Below are 22,963 nucleotides of genomic sequence, written 5' to 3'. Positions count from 1 at the left end.
TTAAAACTGGTTTATATAGCACACACCATTCTTATTTAGGTTTATATCAACACACACACGTTTCCTAATGATACTTCTATTCACACTTTACATAAGATGAAGATCATCTCAACTGCATATGTCAAAGACAATTTGAGCAAACCGATGGGGATGTGGGTGCTAAATGCCTCTGTCCCCCACCAGTTGCCACTGCTCAAATGGGAATACCAACAGTGGAATCAAGATTAGAAAAATACAGGCTTGTTCCTTTTGCACTTAACAGTGGATGGAGTTAATGTTGCATATGCTTGTTGCTTATAACCCACTTAATCTGCTTTCTATAGACAGGGCGGGGAGAATCATGAGGCTATTATATTGCTGTCGCATTCACTCTTGTAAACCCGGCTGAGGGCAGCAGGCAGTGCAGTGGTTGGGAGTACAGGTTGTGGATCTGGATTGGGTTGTTTAAGGTCTTGCCCCAGGCTCGTCCACTTCTGGCTGGGGATCTGGGCTCATTACCCGACCTTGGTCCTCACTTGGGCTCAAGTTGGACTCTTCTAGGGAGCTGCAGAAATCCCCATGCCTGGATGCCACCCCCCGAGGTTCTGATTGAGCTAATCTGGGCATGTGGCCCAGGCATTGGAGTTTTAACTTAAGCCTCATTTTCTTCACCTGAAAGTGGATCTAATATTTGTACTTACCTGACCTGGGGGTTCTGAGAGTGAAAGAGGAAATGCACAGAAGTGCCTGCACAGTAAGGGCTCAGCCAATGTGTCCTGTGTCTGCGTCCTGCTGTTTTTCTGGCCTGTGACATGGTCGGCTACGTTCATTCAGTGCCCACGCTGCAACTATTTATCGGACGCTTGCTCTGGGCCAGGCACTTTCATAGCTGCTGGGGATGTAACAGCAAACAAAATAGGAAAAATCCCCGTCCACAGCACACGCACTCTAGTAGCACTCGGCCTCTGAAAGTGGATGCCTTGCTTCACACGTTGCTTGGTGTTTGAGAATTTTCTTGGTCACTTTTTGCCGTATTGAGTTGTTAATGTTCTTAACCAGACAGCACATTCATTTTATCTCCAATACTCTGTAGAATCCTGTTTTAATAGTCCATGTTAGCTTGGATTTGAATATTTTGCAAATCACACCCTGTCCTCATCTTTCTCTTGCCCCTGCCCTTCCCCCTAACTGGTCTCATGAGACAACAGAAGTGTATTCTCCTCTCCATTGTATTAGCACAGAGCCCAAGCAAGTTAGTTCAAGTCTGAGGGTGTGTTGGGTGGGGATGGGCTGTGGGGATTGGACTTTGGGTAGTAATTCAGTGTTTGGTGAAAGCAGCTTTATGTAGATTCCAGGGGATCAAGACGGATGAAGAGAATGTGATGCAATAGGAATCACTTTCCACTTCTCTCCTTTTCCCCCAAGTTGGCTTATAAACACCTCCGACACCCATAACAGGTGCCCACTCCCTCCTCCTCTGATCTGCAGATTTAAAACTGGTGCCCATTCTGCTGGAGAGCCATTGTGTCTGCTACAGTTTTCTTCTGAAATCCCTACATACTTGCTTTGTCATTCTGACGTGAAGCAAACAACAAAGTTGTGATTCCTCTGCAGGTTTACAGCTTTGTTCCAGATTCAACGACAAGCCATGGAAGGGGACTCCTGCTCCCCTCTTTGGTCACTTCTAGTCCTGAGAGCCTGTGCATCCTCAGCTTTGGGCTGTGGTGGCTTCCAAGACCAGAGAGGAGGGAGAGTTGAAGAGAATAAAATTGGACAGTGAGCAAAATCTGTTATGTTTTGCTGTTTTTTAATCTGGGAAATTCTGAATTATCTTTAAAAAGATTGTTAGCGTTTCTGCTCTGCTGATTAATTCACTCAACCTCCTCGTTCAAGGACAGCAGAGCAGGTGGATGGCAGAAGGTGAGGGACAGTGTGGTCCTAGGGGAAGCTGAGTACTCAGCAGGGGGCAGAGCAGACTGGACTCTGTCCTAAGAGCCCTGGGAACCCAGTTTTATGCTGCGACATGATGAGATCTGCACTGTTAAGAGATCACCCAAGCTTCTGTGTAGAGAATGTATTTGGCAAGTGTCTTCATCTCCCAGGGCTGCCGTAACAAAGCACCACAAACTGGGAGCTTAAAACAAGAGAAAGGTATAACATGATGGCTATAGTTAATAATGCTGTATTGAATATTTGAAAATAACTAACAGAGTAAATCTTAAAAGTTTTCATCACAAGAAAAAAAATAAGGGCTGGCCCCGTGGCTTAGTGGTTAAGTGCGCGGGCTCTGCTGTTGGTGGCCCGGGTTCGGATCCTGGGCGCACACCGACGCACGGTTTCTCTGGCCATGCTGAGGACGCGTCCCACATACAGCAACTAGAAGGATGTGCAACTATGATGTACAACTATCTACTGGGGCTTTGGGGGAAAATAAATAAATTAAAAAAAAAAAAAAGAAAGAAAAAAAATAACTATATGGTGACAGATGTTAACTCGACTTACTGTGGTGATGATTTTGCAATATATACAAATATCAGATTATTATGTTGTACACCTGAAACTAATATAACAGTGTATGTCAATTATACCTCAATTAAAAAAATTCTCCTTGAATGCAAGTTTGCAATCAAAAATGAAATATTTTCAGGAAAGAATTATTTCCATACAGGCTTCTTAGTTCTTTAGTACCCTCTATAGACACAAAGCCTTCATTTACTCAGATAATTTTCCCCTAAAGATGCCATGACTACTCAACCAGGCCAGCCTGAACAACACTGGTTACATGCCCCGTAGTCCAGCACTGTCTGTCAAATGATGTGCAGGGTGGACCTCACAATAAAATGCTCACCTGCCAGGATCCGATAAAATAGTGAGGTGGACACTGCAGCCAGAGACACTAGCCTCTAGAAAATTTTCTCCCCCCTCACATTATCGAAGCATTATATAAATCTTTTGAATGGTATCCTCTTTGCACCAACTGCCTAAGGTTGGTGGGGATGAGAAATATAATAAGCGTACTTACAAATCATTTCAGCAAATAGAACAGTTTCTAGTCTTCCTGCGTTGCCCAGACAAGATATCTCGAGTTAATTTCTAAGGCGTGCATAAAGAGAGGATAAATCACTCACAGGCACACACACAATGGTGTGGAATTTCAGGCATCTCTCTGCAAAGTGTAAACGTTCACCATTTCAAACCTCTTTTTCAGCAATTTAGCCGGCTCTTACATGACTGTCAGCTGCACCATTTATGTGCTTTCAGAGTCAAATGAACTTACAGAGCTTTTGTGTTAAAAAGGCCCTTCAAGACACCTTGTCTCATACCCTTACTTACAGAAGGGGAAACTGAGACCAGGGAGGAGATGAAACCTCCATGTATTCCTTATTAATGGTCTAGGCCACTGGAAATACACCTGCTTTAGAAACAGAATGAATTCTTCATTCTTTTGCAAGAACTGCAATTTTCTCCATTTTAAAATTATATACCTGGTTAGGCCTCTGATTTAAAATTACCAACATTAATCAAGAAGCATTCGTTGTATGAATAAATCAATGTTTGGAACTCAAAGAGTTTAAAACTTCTTTTCCTTTAGGTAAATAGGTAGAAATGTCGTCTGTGGCAGGAAAAATATATTGTCATTATTTTTGATGTTAACAAAACAACACAACCCAGTAATATTCCCCACCCACCGTGAGGGTGGCTGACCACAAGAAAGGAACATACGGAGAACGTTTCTTCATTTTCTATGAAACCACTATCTGATACACAGTCCGTTGTGCAGTGACATGCTCTGGAATGAGGCTAGAGCCTTACGGGTTCAAGGTGACCACAGCAGAGGAGGGCGATCTGGCTGACGACCACTCGCCTTGTCTCCGGAGATTCTGGGTATAAATCCTAGAGAGCGGTTGTCAGATTGTGTGCTCCCGGGATGCCTTACGCTTGTCAACCTCATGGCGAACCCAAAAACCTTCTGCTTAGGTGGGTTGTATTTACTGACACTTACATATTAGAAATTAAGACTGGGAAATTTTAAACATATTTCTCAATTCGTTAACCATAACAATAATAAACCCATTATGTCGTAATATAAACCACATATTTTTATGAAAAATAACCATATTTTTAAAAATCCCATTTAGTTTGAAGACAGACATTGTTTTATATTTTTGCAAATCTCTTGAACGTCTGGCTTCAAAGAAGATATCTGGATTCTCTTCTCTGATTCTACATTCAGTATGTTGTAAATGTTGTTTGGTTAAAGTACATGAGAAAATTCTGGCCTCACACGGATATGTATATGGAGAGGGAGGAATATTTTCATAGCCTTGAACAGATCGTTGTGGATATGCTTCTTTGATATTACACTAAAACTCAGCAAGTGGTAGTTTCTTCACAGGTACTTGCAATGTGGGATCTGAAAGCATATTAGTGAACTACCCTTACTCTGTTACAATAAAACCCCTGGTCTCTCTTGCATCTTGGATGACTCTCACCTGTGCGTGATTTTGGAATGTGATATGTTAATCATTAGGAAACTCTTGGGTCATTGAGTTATGCAGATCATCTAAATGTTGACCTATTTCATTCTACGAAATCAAAAAATAACAGTCATTAATATCTCCACTGATATCATCAGGAAAATCTTTAAGTATTGGGAAGCTGTCAAACTTGTAGTAGCAGACACAAGTTTTCCAAAATTTTAATTTCTGCTTGAAAGCTTAAATTTTATCATTGGCAACAGGCTAAGGTCCATTGTTTTTCTTGAAGTGACAGGTTTCCTTTGTTCATTATCAAAGAACTGTCTTTCAAATACCCAATCCTGAACAGCCATAGTATGTCATTCTTTCAAGTAAAACGTGTTCCATAGAAATGTGGTCTGTTCAGCTGGCAACTCTTATAATCACTCGAGTGCTTTTCTTTGAGACACACCTTCTCCTCTGAAGTGGTGTTTCACACACACTTCTCATCTAGTCACACAGAGCATTTAAATGATGTACACTCAGAGTGTTGCAAGGTAATAAAATTAATAATTTTTACTGCCTCGTCAGTTCTCAAATGATTTCAGTAATTCAGTGAATTCACCAATTACTTCATTCTTCAATGAAACAGGCTTACTTTTTTCTTTTCTTTCCCTGCACACGCCTGGTGATGAAGAACACAATGACTACTAGTGGAGCGTGGGGCCACTGCCTTCGTGGTGCTGAGGCACCAGCAGTTTTACCACCAGTATTTTGAACCATCAGTGCAAATGTCACACAGTAAAATAGGCGAATCATGTCTTAGTATTCTTAAGAAAGTGTGTGCCCTTGTAGACTCTCTGATAGGGGCAGGGACCCTGGTGAGCCACACTTTGAAAACTGCTGCTCCAGAGAAATTTTCTGTATACATAATGAGTGTTTATTACCACAGCATATTTTTTTGTAATAACAAACAACTGGAAATAATCTAAATGACCATCATCAGGAGAATGGACAAATAAATTGTCCTCTATTCATATAATGAAACACTATATGGCAGCAAAAATGAATGAACTAAAATTATAGGTGTCAACACACACACAGACACATACACACACATACTTGTGTTTAGTGCTAGTTTTGACGTACATTGCAGGGCTTGTCTCTTTCTATTTCAACAATCTTACTGTACATGTGTGTTTTTTTGAAGGGAAGGAAGGTTGTTGACATATATATAAATTATGTATAAATTATAAATAATAAATTATATATATTTATATATAAATAATAATTTATATATATTTATATATACATTATAAATATATATTTATATATAAATTATAAATATATAAATAATAAATTATATATATTTATATATAAATTATAAATATATAAATAAATTAAAGATGTAATTTAATATAATTTATATATAAATTACAGTTATATATATTATAAGTTATATATTATAAATTATAAGTAAAGAGTTCTCAGTGTAAATCATTATATAAATGTAAAATACCAAGTTCTATTCTTTTATTGATTATTGTAAGATAAAGTCTAAAAATAAGGAAAAAAAACTGGAAAAAAAGCCCAGTTGAATCCCACCACCAGTTAACGTTTGGTGCCATTTCACATGTGTACATACAAATACATTTAGGCTCATCCTGAACAGACAGTTTGATTTCCCACTTAATTAACATAACAGTAGCATTTTATGCTTTTAAATGTCCCTAACATTGGTAATACTACATCAGAATTCTTTTGGTTAATTCTCCTATAGTTACAGAAGAGAAGGGGTAATTATGAATTGAGATGCCAAGAATAAGAAATTGTATTTATCAAAACTAAGTGCAGTTCTTTTTTATTTTTCTTTCTAATTCTAGAAGATTTGTGTGACTGCAGGCAGTTTCTACCTGATTCTGATAAGTATATTCCCTACTAATTAATGTCATTTTTATTTTTAAGGTCAACATCGTCAACAGCTTCCAACAAGGAAATGATGACCTTACTAATCAAACAAAGGTGGGGTCAAGGAGTCAGTTTCTTATTAAACCAAGGGAGACTACACTTTACATAGAGACTGGATTGCATTTCGAGTTTTTTAGTGCCCTGTCAATGTTTGGTTGGCAGAAAATAAATTAGTAACTACATGTGGCCTTTTAGAATCTTGAGGGACTTCCAGAGAAGTCCTACAAACCTACAGTGCTAGCCTCGAGGTTTACCCATGCTATTTTCTTCTTTATGGAACTGAAATGTGGTGGACTTAATATTTCCCCGTGTGTGAGTGTGGGAGGGCACAGGGATGCAGTCACGCACCACCACCATCGCGAGGTTTGGCCATGTCCTCATGCTGCCTTATGACTATTTCCTTCCTATTGTTCTTGTGATCAACTCACTTTCTAATTAAGTAATTTTTAAAAACTTACATTTTTGTGGATAAAAATCAGTGGCTAGAAATCAGCTTCACTTGTAAGAAACAGATGGTAACTGTAAAAAATATATGTAATACAAACAAAACCATGTTGTTAAATTCTATCCATATTCTCTTGCTGACAAATCTCTGACCCTACTGTCTGAGTCTAAGTCTTTCTGTCTCTGTTACAAGAGAGATTAGTAGACAGGGAGCTTTTAAAGACCTATCAGCACTGAATGGAGACTTTCTCATCAACGATTGCAGAAAGATGAGAGAACAAATAGAGAGGGAATAACTTTCTCATTCATTCAACAACAATTTGCATATTCGCTATAGGACAGATATTAGCATATAGTAGGCAATGATCTTTAATGCTATGTCTGCATAGCCCCTAAAATTGTCTTATGAGCCACGTAAAATCATTGGGTGGCACATGCCCCACAGTTTAGAAAGATTGTAGTCGTTAACAGAACAGGGACTTTCAATTTCTAAGCACCAGAGACTGTTGTGAGGATGACAAGGGGATCAAGTGCTAGACAGTGCCTGTTAGCTTCATCCCCATCCTCCTCCTCCTCACTGCTACTATAATTTCCAGGGAGAGAGCCACCGGCCTCTACAGCGATCCAAGAGAAGATGGGTTCTCACCACCTTCGAGCTGGAGGAGGAAGACCCAGGACCCTTTCCCAAACTTGTTGGTGAGGTAAGGCAGCTACTCCCAGGGAAAGGCCCCCTCCTCATCTCTGATTGAGCGTCTCTTTTGGCAGGAGGATTACGTCTTGAGAGGCTATGCGCTAGTGCGGCCAGTAGTGAAGTGGTAGGAGGAACCCTCCTCTGGGGCTCGAGATGCCTGGGTTCTAAAACCCACTCTACCTCCACCTGAGGATGTGACTTTGGGCAAGTCACTTCTGCGTGTGTGTGAGCGCTGAGAAAATCAGAATCACATATGGCAACAGGCTGGTCGGTTCCAGCCTGCAGGCCTGTTTTATTTGGCCTATGCAGAGTTTAAAAAAAAAAAAAAAATTCGTTATTTAAAAATAAGGAAGATTGCGGTTACCAGAGGCTGAGAGTGGGAGAAAAGGAGATTTTTAAAAAAAGAGAGCGAAAGTAGAATAGTGGTTGTCTGAGGCTGAAGGGGAGGGGAGAATGGGGAATTATTGTTTAATGGGGACAGAGTTTCAGTTTTGTAAGACGAAAAGAGTTCTGGAAATGGATTGTGGTGATGGTTGCATAACAATATGAATGTACTTAATACCACCGAACTGTACACTTAAAAACGGTTAAGTTGGTAAATTTTATGTTATGTGTATTTTACCACAATAAAAAAAATTGGAAAAGATAAGCGAGACTGTATGTAAAATCCTGCACTTCTAGAGACTTTTTAAAAATTGGAAGACCTGACTACATGGAACCTACATTCCCACATGGCAACAATTAGATGGGGCTTGAGTTACGTCATAATTCTCACCTCTCTCTATTGCCTCCCTCAACTGAGGTTGAGTATCAACTGAGGCACCAAAGAAGTCACATGGTGGTGTTGGAATGCCAGAGTTTTTATACTTGGCCCATGTCGTTCATTTCCACTGCCTTCCTGACCCCAGTTGGCCTTTGAATTATATACTGAGTGATTGACATTCTATGATTCCTAGGAAAAAAAATAAAAAATAATTCATATTTTTGCAACATTTATAAAAATAGTACGTGCCTACTATAAAAAACACCTCCAGAAAGTTTTCAAGTCTCAGTGGTTAAAAGTGTATAATCCCAAGATTCAGGGGGACTCAGTGGGTTCATATTCCAGATGTGCCTCATCCTTACTCTGTAAGTTAGATCTCCTTTCTGTCTCCTTATCCGTACAATGGGTCAATGGTAGCGCCTACGTTATTACAGGGTGGTTTTAAAGATTAAATAGGTTAGGGCAGGTAAGGCGTATATAAGCTGCCTCATTCTAAGCTCTTTCTAGATGTTAGCTGTTTGATTATTACTCCTCTTTCCCTGGAGGGATAACCAACATCAACAAGTCAGATTGTATTCTTTCAGGTATTCCTCTGCAGACTTACTAGTGTGAGTCTGTACTAAGTAAGTGGGATCACACTTGCATGAGTTTCTGCCAGTAGCCTTTCTTGTTTAACAATGCCTATCTTTCTGGCGCAGTCCCTGTGAGTCCTGGAAGGCTGGAGTCCAGTGCTAGGCAAAGGGAGTGGTACCACTATACGATTCTTTCCATACTGATGGACATTTCTGTTGTTCCCAATTTTTCACTATTACAAAGCAAACTGCAGCCGTGTTCCTTGTTCCTTCATCTTTGCATATCTTTATTTCTTTAGGATAAATCCTCAGATGTGCAATTGCTTGGTATGAGTCTTTAAAAATGCCTTTTAATCTTAGCCTTGATATTTGATATGTACAGTGCTTTACGCTCATCCTCTTTTTATCCTCATTTTTTCTCCTTCCAGCTGTTCAATGATATGTCTAATAACATGTCGTTGATGTATTTAATCAGTGGACCTGGTGTGGATGAATATCCAGAGATTGGTTTGTTTTCTCTAGAAGAACATGAGAATGGAAAAATATATGTTCACCGCCCTGTGGATCGAGAGACCACACCATCTTTTATGGTACCTAAAATTTGATATATTCTAAGCTTGGATTTACTGTAAAGCTCTTGCAGGAATATTGTATCCAGTAAGCATTATTTAAGCTGACTATGTGCCAGGTTCTGGGAGATCGATATTTCATACACTGTGGCAAGCTTTGGAAGTACACATGGGAGACAGATCAATTTTGTAACGTTGTTTTAGAGTTCTAGACTTTGACTTTGTAATGATTTGTACAATCTATATGAGCTGCTACAGATCTTCCTTCTAATGACTGATATCGCAACACGATAAGGACATCTGAAAGTATTTGGGGATAGAGCTACAGAATATTTACAAAAGGGGCTATTTAGTTTCGATGAGTCACAGTTGGAATCTATGGAGAGACACTACAAATAGACTTAATGGGTAGCCTAATAACTGATGAATGAGGAATTACATACCTGATGACAGTTTCTTATTGTGTGTCCAGGTTCTTTATGATTTCATCACCCCAACCCCATGGTCTACTATGCTGAAATTCCGGTTCTAAACCAGGAAAGGAAATTATAAAGGAAAATGCCCCAAACCACGTGGTATATCTCATTACCAACCTAACCTTACAGGGGTTCTTAGCAAGTCAGCCTTTGTTCTGTTTTGACTTCTGCTGGAAACTAGGCTTGATTCTCAGGCCTGCTTGGCTATACATTAACCCCTTCAGGATGGGAAGACATTGCTTGACATCTGAAAGAAATAATTTATATAGCTTTTCTCCAATGATCTCAAAATATTTATGTGCATCATAAAATATATACCCTTAACTCACTGACAGGCTCAGAATCTCTCATTCTTAAGCAGGCAAAAATTCTCCCCAAACTCAAAGGCTTGCAAAGATGACTCTCTGGGTCTTCTCTATCCACTAAACCCTTGTCCCTCTCCCCAGAATTTGCAGGATCTGTTAAAAAGAAGGAATAAAAAGAAGGGTAATAGGTGGAACCCTGGGGCAGCACTTCTCAATCTTTAATGAGTAAGCGGATCACTTAGGGATCTTGTTAAAATGCAGATTCTGTTTCAGTAGGTCTGTGGGTGAGGGTGGGGTGGGTGCGGCTGAGGTTCTGCATTCCTAACAAGCTGAAACCGTGAAACTTCTAGAAGAAAACATAGGCAGTATGCTCTTCCGAATCAGTCTTAGCAACATATTTTCAAGCACCATGTCTGACCGGGCAAGAGAAACAGTAGAAAAAATAAACAAATGTGACTACATCAAACTAAAAAGCTTCTGCACAGCAAAGGAAACCATCAACAAAACGAAAAGACAACCTAACAATTGGGAGAAGATATTTACAAACCATACATCTGATAAGGGGTTAATCTCCAAAATATATAAAGAACTCATGCATCTCAACAACAAAAAAACCAACAACCCAATTAAAAAATGGGCAAAAGATCTGAACAGACATTTCTCCAAAGAAGATATACAGATGACCAACAGGCACATGAAAAAGCTGTTCAACATCATTAACTATCAGGGAAATGCAAATCAAAACTACAATGAGATATCACCTCACTCCCGTTAGAATGGCTATAATTAACAAGACAGGAAACAACAAGTGTTGGAGAGGATGTGCAGAGAAGGGAACTCTCATACACTGCTGGTGGGAGTGCAAACTGGTGCAGCTACTATGGAAAACAGTATGGAGATTCCTCAAAAAATTAAGGATAGAACTACCATATGATCCAGCTATTCCACTGCTGGAATAGTTCCAAAGAACGTGAAAACACCAATGCGTAAAGATACGTGCACCCCTGTGTTCATTGCACATTAGTCATAATAGCCAAGACTTGGAAGCAACCTAAGTGCCCATCAAGGGACGAATGGATAAAGAAGATGTGGTATATATACACAATGGAATACTACTCAGCCATAAGAAACGATGAAATCCAGCCATTTGTGACAACATGGATGGACATTGAGGGTATTATGCTAAGTGAAATAAGTCAGAGGGAGAAGGTCAAATATCATATGATCTCACTCATTAAGTAGTAGACAAAAACAACAACAAACACATAGAGACAGAGATTGGATTGGTGGTTACCAGAGGGGAAGTAGGGAGGGAGGAGGGTGAAAGGGATAATTAGGCACATGTGTGTGGTAATGGATTGTAATTAGTATCTGGGTGGTGAACATGAGAACATGATGTAATCTATGCAGAAATAGAAGCATAATGATGTACACCTGAAATTTATACAATGTTATAAACCAATGTTACAGCAATAAAAAAAAAAAGACTGAGTTGGAAAGGGAAAATGTATGACTTTTTTCTGTATAGCAATCTTATCCATTTATATCAAAATATGCTCAATTTCATAGGATACAAATACACTCAAGAAAATCCATCCTTTTTATTCCTCATAATAATTATTTGTTGATCTTTATCCCAACACAGTCATCTTTGCCTACTTATAACCTATGCATATAAGTGATTTTGCATTGTGTTTGGCATTTAGGATCTTTCCGTACGCTCATTTGTGTTTAAGAGTATAGATCTCGCACATGTAATTTCAAATAGCCATATGCCAATCCACAATGTCAATGTGCTATGGTGTGTTTATCCAAGGATATAAATCTCAAGGCTATAACAAAAGGCTGAAAACCCTTTCCAACTGTAGAAAATATCCATGACATTTTCTTTCTCCATTGTGATTCTGAGCTCCCTGGAAATTCTTAGCATCTTGCCAAAGAATAAACAACACTTATGCCTCTCAGGCATCTTACAGAACTAAAGGTCTCAGATGTAGCTTTTAGGATAATAAATGGAATATAAAATAATAAACATAAAACAAACATGTGGTTGTTGTTTTTAAGTGGGAGGATTACAGTTGGCGTGGTTTCAGAGCCAGAAGTCAGGGTGATTAAGGAGCAAAGAGCTGCCAGCACAGTCATAAATTATGGAAGAGCATGTAGAAATGGTGTGTGAGAAAGCCAATTTGCTTGCGCAGAAATTTAAAAATGTATGTTGGAGTCAGTCCCAAAAGCAGACCAGTTCAGCAGTAGTCGCATTGCAGCATCCTTTGTCTTGTAGGGGGAGAGGGGAGAGCCGAACCGGAGTAGACTTGGGGCCAGGCCACCATTTTAGGATGTCCAGTGGGACCACCAGCGTGGATGCCGATGAGTGAGCAGCGAGTCTGCAGGGAAGGAGGCCCAAGGAGGCGTGTACAGCAAAGTAGAGGAGAAGACCTTGTGGGCCCTGAGGAAAAGGGGTAGAGAGATGCTGCCTGAAGCTGTCAAGGTCCTGGGATGCCCGTCTGGTGAAGCTGCCTGCTCTGCGCTCTGTGTGGCTATAGAGGGAAGTCTGAAGAACTGGCTGACGGCGCAGCCAAGTCTACACCTAATAGGACTTGAATCTAGGCTGCTCTGCCTCCAAGCTGAGAGCTGGACAGCCATGGAACCTCTCAGTGGTGCAGAGCGGAGTGATATGGGCGCCTCCATCTAGGGCTTCTGCAAGAAAGAAAGGGCTCGGCCCAGTCGCGGTGTCTTCCCCGGGCCTCAGTGAAGCTTCTGCTCCTGGAATAAACCTCGTGCTTACTCAGCATACCTGAGCAGGACTCTGTACCTGGCAACCTGTTGACCCCCGAGAAACCAACGTTCCCAGTGTAAAGGGTCGTCTGCCTTGAGAGTGCTTTGATGCAACATTCATCCCCTTCTCCTCTTTTTCTGTAACTCTGAACTTCTGCCTGGCTGCGGACTCTTTCCCCACAATCTCAGCCTTCAACAAATAAAATCATTATTTATCCTAAGCAATGAGAGATTCAATAGCAAGTCAGATTAGACTTACTTTTAAAAATATGTATATAGTTGCTCACTTTTTATTTTACAAGTAGGGACTTTTAAAAAAATTAATAGACTATTTTTCAGCATCGTTTTAGGTTTAGGAAAGTACAGAGTTCCTATATACCCCCACAGTTTCCCACTTACCCCCACAGTTTCTCCTATTATTAACATCTTGCATTAGTGTAGTCCATTTGTTACAATCGATGAGCCAATATGCTACAATATTATTAACTAAGCCCATAATTTACTGTCGAGTTCACTCTCGGTATTGTGCATTCTGTGGGTTTTGACAGATGTATAGAGACATGTGTCCACGCTTGTCGTAGAGACATGTGCCCACACTTGTATTGTCGTACAGAATAGTTTCACTGTCCTAAAATTCCCCTGTGCTCTGCCTATCCATACCTTCCTTCCCCCTGAGCCCATGGCAACCGCTGATCCTTTTACTATCTCCATAGTTTTGCCTTTTCCAGAATGTCATATGATTGGAATCCTACATATGTAGCATGTTCAGATTGGCTGCTTTCTCTTAGCATTACGCACTGAAGTTTCCTGCATGTCTTTTTATCGCTGTATAATACACTGTTGTCTGGATGTACCACAATTTGTTTACCCATCCACCTACTGACGGATATCTTGGTTGCCTGCAAGTTTTGGCAATTATGAATAAGCTCCTTTAAAAATTCACATGCAGGTTTTTGTGTGGACATAAGTTTTCATCTCCTTTGGGTAAATACTAAAGAGTGCTATTGCTGGATCATGTGCTAAAAGTATGTTTAGTTTTGTAAGAAACAGCCAAACTGTCTTCCAAAGAGGCTGCACCATTGTGCATTCCCACCAGCAATGAATGAGAGTTTCTGTTGCTTATCTCACTTTTTAGGTGTAAAATTAATAAAAGCATCTTACGAAAATTTAAATAATACAAAGTTCTATGAAACAGGCATTAAAAACCTTGCCCTCACCCCCAACTTTCCCCTCTGGTCTGATTCCACAGAGGTGACCACCTTACATCTATGTCCTTCCAGGCATTTTTACTATATATGGCCAACATATAAAGGTTTAAAATTTATTACAATTTTATGAAAATTAAGTATTTAACTTAAACATTTTGATCTAGTGCAAGAACAGTAATTTCTCTGCACAGACAGCATCTGAGTTGCCCCTGCTGACATGACATGAGCATTTGTGACCCTAGATAGATGCTCGCTTTCCAAGGAGCAGGGCCATTTTCGGCTCCCTCTGATGTGGTCACTGAGTGACTTAGCTATTTCTTCTCCTCTAAGGTAAATGACTGAGACAGTGGTGCCTCTCCTCTTAAAATCTTGGTCTTAAAGAGCTGGTTGCTGGTGCTGATGTGATCTTATGGAAACATCCGCACAGATGGAAATGAAGTGATCCACTTGAAGAAGATGCCTCTGAATATTCTCAGAAGTAGACTTAAGATTGTTGCCTTTGCTAATATATTTTTATTTCTAATATTTTTGTATGCCCTTGTAGCTTCCCATAATCATTTGCAAAAAATATGGCCTCACACCAAAATATATGGTAATGAGGGGGTATAATTGGCTTTCAAGGAGACAAAATGACCCTGGGTTTCCCACTGGCATCTCAGCGTTCATTGCATGCACGCACGCCAATTTTAGCACCTGCTCAGAGCAGAATGATGGAAGCATCTTTGCAGCAGAGATCATGTGAGAAAGGCTTGCTCTCTCAAGATGCATCAGTTTTGATACATCTCCAGCAGCTCCAGAGAACGCTTTTCTTTCTCTGCAAACAATCACTAGTCCTTAGTGCTACGAGGTATTGCTATTTGCATAAAACAGAATCAAGGCTTTTGTTGTGATTCCGACAGCCTTTTGTTTGTTTGTTTTCACATATAATGGCTCTTTTGTATAAGTATGGGTGATAACGCATTTCCTGAATCTCTTAGAGTCATGTTTTGGCTGAAGTAGAATGAATGTGGCCCACTATCTCTCTGCTTTCTGTTATGGTCTCTGTGACTTTCTGATCACAACCAAGGGACATAAACAACGCCTTGTGTGATCGTGATTCCTCTGTCAACAGAGCCTTCACTACAATTGTTCCTTTGTCAACAGCAATTGCATGGCTCATTTCCTTTCTGCTTTTTCATTCCATAAATATTTCTTGAATCGAATTCACTATGAGGTGAGTTTTGTGAGACTCAGAAATCTCCCTGCAAGCTACCAAAACAGAAACTTTTACACTACCACACTGTCAAACTTAAAAAGACTTCTGGTTATTTCCTCATGCCCAAGCCTCTGATGTACAAAATAAAGGAATCATACATTTATTTATATTACCAAGCATTTTGCATATGTGAAATATCTCTCAGGACAAAAGATTTTTAGTAACATACTTTCTACAAGGAACTTGAGGTTTAGGAGTCATAGCTTTGGCAAATCTCAAAAATCCCTTATTGACAAATACAACAATGATTGGGTATCTATAAATTATCATCTCACAAGCTTTTATTTACTTCTTAGGCCTCATAGAATCAAAATGTGCTCGTCATATCTAGATTTGATGTTTGAATGATGGGAACAAAGCGTATTTTGATATACTGTGTTTTCATTACCATTTGGTTTGGAATGTTTCCTGATTTCCATTGTGATTTCTTTTCGACCATAAGTTATTTAGAAGTGTTTTGCTGAACTTCCAAACTTAACTTGGGGTTTTAAGTTATCTCTTTCTTAATGATTTCTAGCTTAATATACTCTATGTGGTTGTGATTTTTTGAAATTTGTCAAGACTTGCTTTGTATCCTAGCATATGATCAATTTGGTAAATGGTCAATATGCTCTTGAAAAGAATGTGTACACTGCAGGGTTCAGTACACTTTTATTTATGGCAACAATCACATCAAATCTGTTGATTGTGTTTAAATCTTTGATATTCTTACTGATTATCTGTTTTTGTTTATCTGCTTGTTCTATCAGTTTCGGAAAGAGGTATGTTAAAATCTCTACTTCTCATTTTAGTTCCCTTTTAGCTTTATATATGTTGAGGCTATATTATCAGGTGCATGCAAATTTAGAATTGCTATATCACATCTTCCTCATAGATTGTGCCTTTTATGATTTTCTTTTTTTTTTTTTTTTTGTGACGAAGATCAGCCCTGAGCTAACATCCGTGCTAATCCTCCTCTTTTTGCTGAGGAAGACCAGCTCTGAGCTAACATCTATTGCCAATCTTCCTCCTTTTTTTTCCCCCAAAGCCCCAGTAGATAGTTGTATGTCATAGCTGCACATCCTTCTAGTTGCTGTATGTGGGATGTGGCCTCAGCATGGCCGGAGAAGCGGTGCAATGGTGCGCGCCCGGGATCCGAACCTGGGCCGCCAGTAGCGGAGCACATGCACTTAACCACTAAGCCATGGGGCCGGCCCTTTTTATGATTTTGAAACATCCCCATTTATCTCTAGTAAGACTTCTAGCCTTAAAGTTTGATATTTTGATATTTGTAGCTAGACAACTAGATAAGCTTCTTTTGGTGAGTCTTTGAAAATCAATCAATCTATCTATCTGTCTATCATCTATCATCTATCTATCGTCAAAGACTAACCAAAAGGATCTCATACATACAGAAAGCATTATATATATACTTTTACCTTCAACTTTTCGACCTTATCTCTTGTAAGCAGCATATAGTTGTGTCTTGTCTAATTTTGTTTTTTAATTGGTATATTTGGTATTTTATGTTTAATATAAAAACTGATAGGGCCGGCCCCATGGCTTAGCAGTTAAGTGCGCGCACGGTCCGCTACTGGCGGCCCGGGTTCAGATCCCGGGTGCGCAACGACGCACCGCTTCCCTGGCCACGCTGAGGCCGCATCCCACATACAGCAACTAGAAGGATGTGCAGCTATGACATACAACTATCTACTGGGGCTTTGGGGAAGAAAATAAATAAATAAAATTAAATTAAAAAAAAAACTGATATATTTGTGTTAAATTTATCCTCTTATTGTTTATTTTCTCTTTGTTCAACTGTTCTAGGCTCTTTTCCCTCTCTTTTCTTATTTTTTTAAATTAATTATTTTTTATTATTCATTTTTTTCCTCCTCTATTAGTCACTTATACATTCTTTTACTGTTCATTTAATGATTACTCTAGAAATTGCAACATTCATTCTTCACTTATCAGATTTAATATAAAGTATTTTTATAATTTCTTGGACAATGCTATGACTTTGCAACCCTTAATGGCATTTACTCCTTCCACATGTTGTGAGTATTTTATTTTTTAAATTTGCATAAAGTAAAATCTATGCCTTTTGGCGTCCAGTTTTGACAAGCGCAGCATTGTATAACCACCACCACAATCAAAATACAGGACAGTTCCGTTACTCCCAATATTTCCTTATGCTTCTCCTTTATAATCAAACCCTCCTCTAACCCTTAACCTTTGATAACCAGTAAACTGTACTCCATCCCCACATTTTTACCTTGTTTACCGTGCCATATAAATGGAAGCACACAGAATGTCACTTTTTAAGTCTGGATTTTTTCACTTAGCGTAATGCATATGAGATTCATCTATGTTGTTGTGTGCATTGATAGTTTGATCCTTTTTATTGCTGAGTAGTATTCCATTTTATGGATGTACCACAATTTATCAACTCATCAGTTGAAGGACATGTGAGGTCTTCCCAGTTTTTGGTGACAAACAAAGCTATGTAAGCATATGGGTTTTTATGTGAACATAAGTTTTCCTCTCTTTTAGGTAAATACCTAGGAGTGCATTTGTTGGATCATATGATAAGTCTATGTTTAACTTTATCAGAAACTCCTAAACTATTTTTCAGAGTGACTGAACTATTTTGCATTCTCACTAGCAACATATAAGAATTCCAATTGCTCCGCATCTTTGTCAGGTTTTTCATGTTAGCCATTCTAATTGATGTGTAAAACTATCTCATTGGGGTTTTTATTTGGATTTCCCTAATGACAAATGATGAATTATTTGCCATCTGTATATCTTCTTTGAAGAAGTGTCTGTTCAAATCCTTTGCCTATTTTTAACATTTGAAAGGTCACAGGAAATAAAATTAATACGTAAAAATCAGTTGTGTTTCTGTATATCAGCTATGAATAATCCGAAATCAAGATTTTAAAAACAATGCCATTTACAGTATCACCAAACAAAGTGCTTAGGTATAAATCTAAAATATGTGTGGGATCTGTTTGCTCAAAACTATAAAACACTGGTGAAAGCAATCAAAGAAGACCTAATCAAATGAAAAATGTTTATGGATTGAAAGATTAAATATTAAGATGGAAATTCTTCTCAAATTTATCTATAAATTCAGTGCAAACCTAATAAAAAGTCTAACAGAAATTTTTATAGATATCACAAGCTGATCCTAAAATTTATATGGAAAGGCAAACCAACTCGTGGTTTCATTGACTTTACTATTTTGCTATTTTCAATTTTATTGATATATGCTTTTATCTTTATTATTTTCTTCTGAGTTTAATTTGTTCTTTTTTTTTTTTTTTTTTTAACTTTCTTAAGAAACTAAAGATAGAAGCTTAAATTATTGGTTTGAGATGTTTTGAAAGGAAGGACTTCTCCCAGGCATGTTTGAGATGAATTGACCTTCCTTATTCAAGGACAGAAATAACAGCAGTGACCATTTAAGAACCCGCCTTGTATCTGTAGCTGTGCTAGTTACTTTAAATATTTACTTTCCCAAGAACTTGTAAGTTTCTGCTGTCTGTGATGTTTCAGCAATATTTATTAGTGTGTTTATTTCTCGTTACAACACTAATAAGATAAAAAACTGAGGCTCGTAAGCAACTGGCTTATGTTTACCCGGGTGGAGAAATGGAGATTCAAGTCAGTGCATTGCTCTGTTCTACAAGTGTTTATTGAGCACCTAGTCTATGCCAGCACTGTGCTCAATCCCTGGGGTCACACAGAGAATGAGAGCGATATGACCCCTGCCCTCAGGAACTATCAGTCTAGTGGAGGAGACACACTGAAACACTACATTACATTAACGGTTATCTGTCGTCAAGTAAATGATTCTGCAACATTAATATAGTTCTCTGCTTCCTAGGTTTATTTTGATGTGATGAATCGCCTAACAGGAAAAATTGTGGACAAATCCTTGATTTTCAACGTTAGGATCAGTGATGTGAATGACCATGCACCCCAGTTCCCTGAGGAGGAATTTGACGTCAGTGTGAGAGAGGACCACGCTGCAGGTGTGTGTGCCGGGCTGCAGGTTTCCTTTCCCCTCTGTACCACAAAGCTTTCCTGCTTCCATACTGATGGAGCCCTTGCTCCTAGTTGTCTGCAGGGAGACATTTCATGGTTCACATCGCAAAGATCACAGGCCCTGGCTTAGAGCGAAATGCTTTGAGGTCTGCAAGCCTCACCTCCTATTGGCAATAAAATGATGTGGAAATTGTGTCTGTTGGAAGAGCTGATATGTAAATACCAATCTAAAACAAAGCCAAATGCAATGATGGAAAAAGGCAGAGCTGGGTGGTGAGTTCCTGAATCTCTCTGCGAATTTCTCAGCTGTAATATGACAACAAGACAGCATCTAAAGTTCCTGAGTTACGGATTCTGTGAGTCTTTACATCCAAACCACTCTTATTAGAATGCGCATCTATTTAACAACAAAAAAACATTATTCATTTTGTAAAATAGTATTTGGATAATTTGGAAAAATTCCAAGAAATGAAAAGACTGAAATAGAAAGCATCTTCAATACTACCAATTAGAGATAAGTACCATCAATGTTTTAGTTTATATTCTTTCAATATTTTCTTTGCATTTTATATGTGTGTATACACACACCATATATTATATTTACATATGTGTATGTATTCACAGATTTTTATATATAATTACAAATGCATATTTGTGTATCTACATACTTTTTCCATCTTTTTCAGAGTACAAAATGTGTATGTGTATATACGAAATATTTACACATAGATGGGCGTGTTTTTTTATAAGTGTATGTTTAGGAAATTTATTTTTAAAAAAACGGAACTTTACTGTTTGTAACCTAACAGTATTCTCCTACAGCACCCTATTGCATAATATTTTATTTTATGGATCTGCTTTAAGGTATTTAACTAATCTCCTTTTGTTGGACATTAATGTTTTGTTGCCACATTTTGTTATTTTCACAAAATATGCTTCAGTGAATATATTTGAGCTAAATCTGTGTCCCATTCAAGCACTATTTACTTAGCTAAATCCAGAGAAATAGAATTGCTAGTTCAAACTGCACACATGATTTAAGTATTCCAGTTTATTCGTCTACCAGCAACATGTGAGAGGGCCCAGTGTATTGTTCATCTTTGATTATTAACTGCTTAAACATTTTTATAGGTTTGTTGGTCATTTCTATTCCTTTTACCAGTTGCTTCTTCCTTTCTTTGTCCGTTTCTGTTCGTGTTTGCCATTTCTCTCCTTGATTTTAACCTCCTCATTCTATATTAAGAATGTCTGTGTCTGCCGTTTACATTTCAAATATGTTTTCCTGGTTTGTCTTTTCCTCTTTGATTTTGTCTGTAGTTTTTGCCACACATTTAAAAATCTATCTGATCTATCAATTTTGTTCTTTAAGTCTTCTGCATTTGCAGTCATGGTTAGAAAGTTCCTCTTGACCTTATGACTATTTAAATATTCCTCTTTATTTTGTTGAGTATAGCTAAGGTTCCATTTTATATTTAAATGTTTAATGCATTCTGATGTACGCCCCAATGTCCTTTAGCAAAGAAACATCCTCCTACTGGTTTGATAGGCTGCCTGAGGCCAATAATAACAATTGAAAAAAATTCTTTCCAGGTCAACCTATTTTTCAGATGTTAACAGTTGATTTGGATCAAGAAAATACTCCAAATTCTCAAGTCCTTTATTTCCTTGTTTCTCAAATGCCGATACTGAAAGAAAGTGGCTTCCGGATTGACCGTATTAGTGGAGAAATACGACTCTCAGGATGCTTAGATTATGAGGTTATGTGGATTTTATTATTTCAAAAAAATGAAATGTGTTCTCTATCTCTGAGCCTCAGACTTAGGATTTACGTTTGCAATGAGAAACCTTCTATGGCTAGACTTGCTATTGAAATTGGTAAAATGGAATATTTCTTTATTACTATTTCGCTGTCCTGTATTTGAAGGGCTTAACTTCCCTTTCTTTCCCCACATAGACTGCTCCTCGGTTTACACTACTGATTGGAGCGAGGGATTGCGGAGAACCACCGTTGTCATCCACGGCCACGGTGCATGTCAACGTGCAAGATGGCAACAACCACATGCCCACATTTGCTCAGGAGAACGTAAGGCACCTGGGCTGCCTCGAATTCCAGTCCCGACATGAATGGCCCCCAAGTCCTAGGCTCACATTTGCTGAGGGAACCGCCATATGACCCTACATACATGTAATTCTGCAAAATAACTTAAACTAGAATCAAGAAGTTGACCATATTGATATATAATCATTTGAGAATAGTCACATGAGCTCATATTTTTTACTACTTTATGCCAGAAACTGTGCTAAGAACCTTTACATGCATTATTTCATTTTTAATTGTTGGAACTACCACGTGATTTCTGTTTTATAGATGAGGACACCGAGGCCTAGGGAAGATGGGGAATCCACGCTCACTCTGCATCAGGGTTTCTCAGCTTCTACACTATTGACATTTGGGTTGGAAAATTCTTTGTTGGAGGAGGCTGCCCAGTGTATTATAGGATGTTTAGTGCAGCTCTGACCTCTACTCACTAGTATTCCCCAGTAGTGACACCAAAAATGCCTCCGGACATTGCCAAACGTCCCCTGAGGGGCAGAATCGCCCCTGGGTGAAGAGTCTAGACCTGAGCTTTTCACACAACCTTCAGGGCTCTAGCATAGGAAGATGAGCAGGTGGGCTCTGGCCTTGCCTCCTCGGCTTACCTGATTTATATATCGGGGGTCCACATAGGATTTCACACTCTGCAAGACCCCCAGACTTGAAGAAAGTGTTGAAATCCACCGTGTGAGGCCAGTTTGGAAATACCGTACCACTTAAGATATGCTAGACTGCTAACAGAGAAGATAAAAGCCACTCAGGATCTGCCTCCAATGTTTTATTTTTTAGTATTCCACATGAATTTTTTAAAGAAAAATATCCATTGTATTTCTGTCTTTCTCCTGACCTCTCTCAATGAGGCCTTTCCTGACAACCTAGCTAAATCCCCAACTCACCCCCTCAACATACACACACTCAGTCATCAGCTCCCTGGGGGTGGGAATTTGCCTGTCTCGTTCACAGCACCTAAAACGGAACCTGGTACATAGCAGTCTTTGTTGAATAAATAAATGCTACAAACACTTATTTTTCAAAAGTGTCATTTAAAAGAAAATTTTTAATTGTATAAACCAAAGCTGAAATGTTTTCAATGAAAGTACTTCACCAAATAATATAGAATAACTGAAAAATACTATTTATTATGTTTGAGCCTTGTTCCAAAATCCTTCTCTGGCTTGGTGAAAAGCTGTGCTCTCAAAAGTAGGCTGGAAAAAATATACGCTGTTATTTTGATGTGCTTGTCGAGAGAAATTATCTTGTCACCAAAAGTATTGAATGAGAAGCCATTTTAAAGATCTATATGTGTTAGAAAAATGATCGCCTAAATCTAAATAACTATAAGAGTTCTACTTTAGGAGAAGAGCTAGGTTTTTT

General features: G+C 38.7%; 1 protein-coding gene across 1 annotated transcript in view; it reads left to right on the top strand.

The window, feature by feature from the left end:
* The window catches only part of CDH26 (cadherin 26), a 51,458-nt gene that overhangs the window by 364 nt on the left and 28,131 nt on the right, over nucleotides 1–22,963 (top strand). Inside the window, exons 2-7 of the mRNA XM_087445051.1 lie at nucleotides 6,402–6,458; nucleotides 7,445–7,549; nucleotides 9,303–9,464; nucleotides 19,334–19,481; nucleotides 21,085–21,251; nucleotides 21,449–21,577. Coding sequence (XP_087301177.1) covers nucleotides 6,402–6,458; nucleotides 7,445–7,549; nucleotides 9,303–9,464; nucleotides 19,334–19,481; nucleotides 21,085–21,251; nucleotides 21,449–21,577 — 768 coding nt within the window. The remainder of the gene's footprint in view (nucleotides 1–6,401; nucleotides 6,459–7,444; nucleotides 7,550–9,302; nucleotides 9,465–19,333; nucleotides 19,482–21,084; nucleotides 21,252–21,448; nucleotides 21,578–22,963) is intronic.

The sequence above is a fragment of the Ceratotherium simum genome, chromosome 21 (genome assembly GCF_057802395.1).
Source record: "Ceratotherium simum simum isolate JZ-2026a chromosome 21, ASM5780239v1, whole genome shotgun sequence".
Classification (NCBI taxonomy): Eukaryota; Metazoa; Chordata; class Mammalia; order Perissodactyla; family Rhinocerotidae; genus Ceratotherium; species Ceratotherium simum.
The sequence above is the reverse complement of the archived record's forward strand: the minus strand, read 5'-3'. Positions and strand labels throughout refer to the sequence as shown.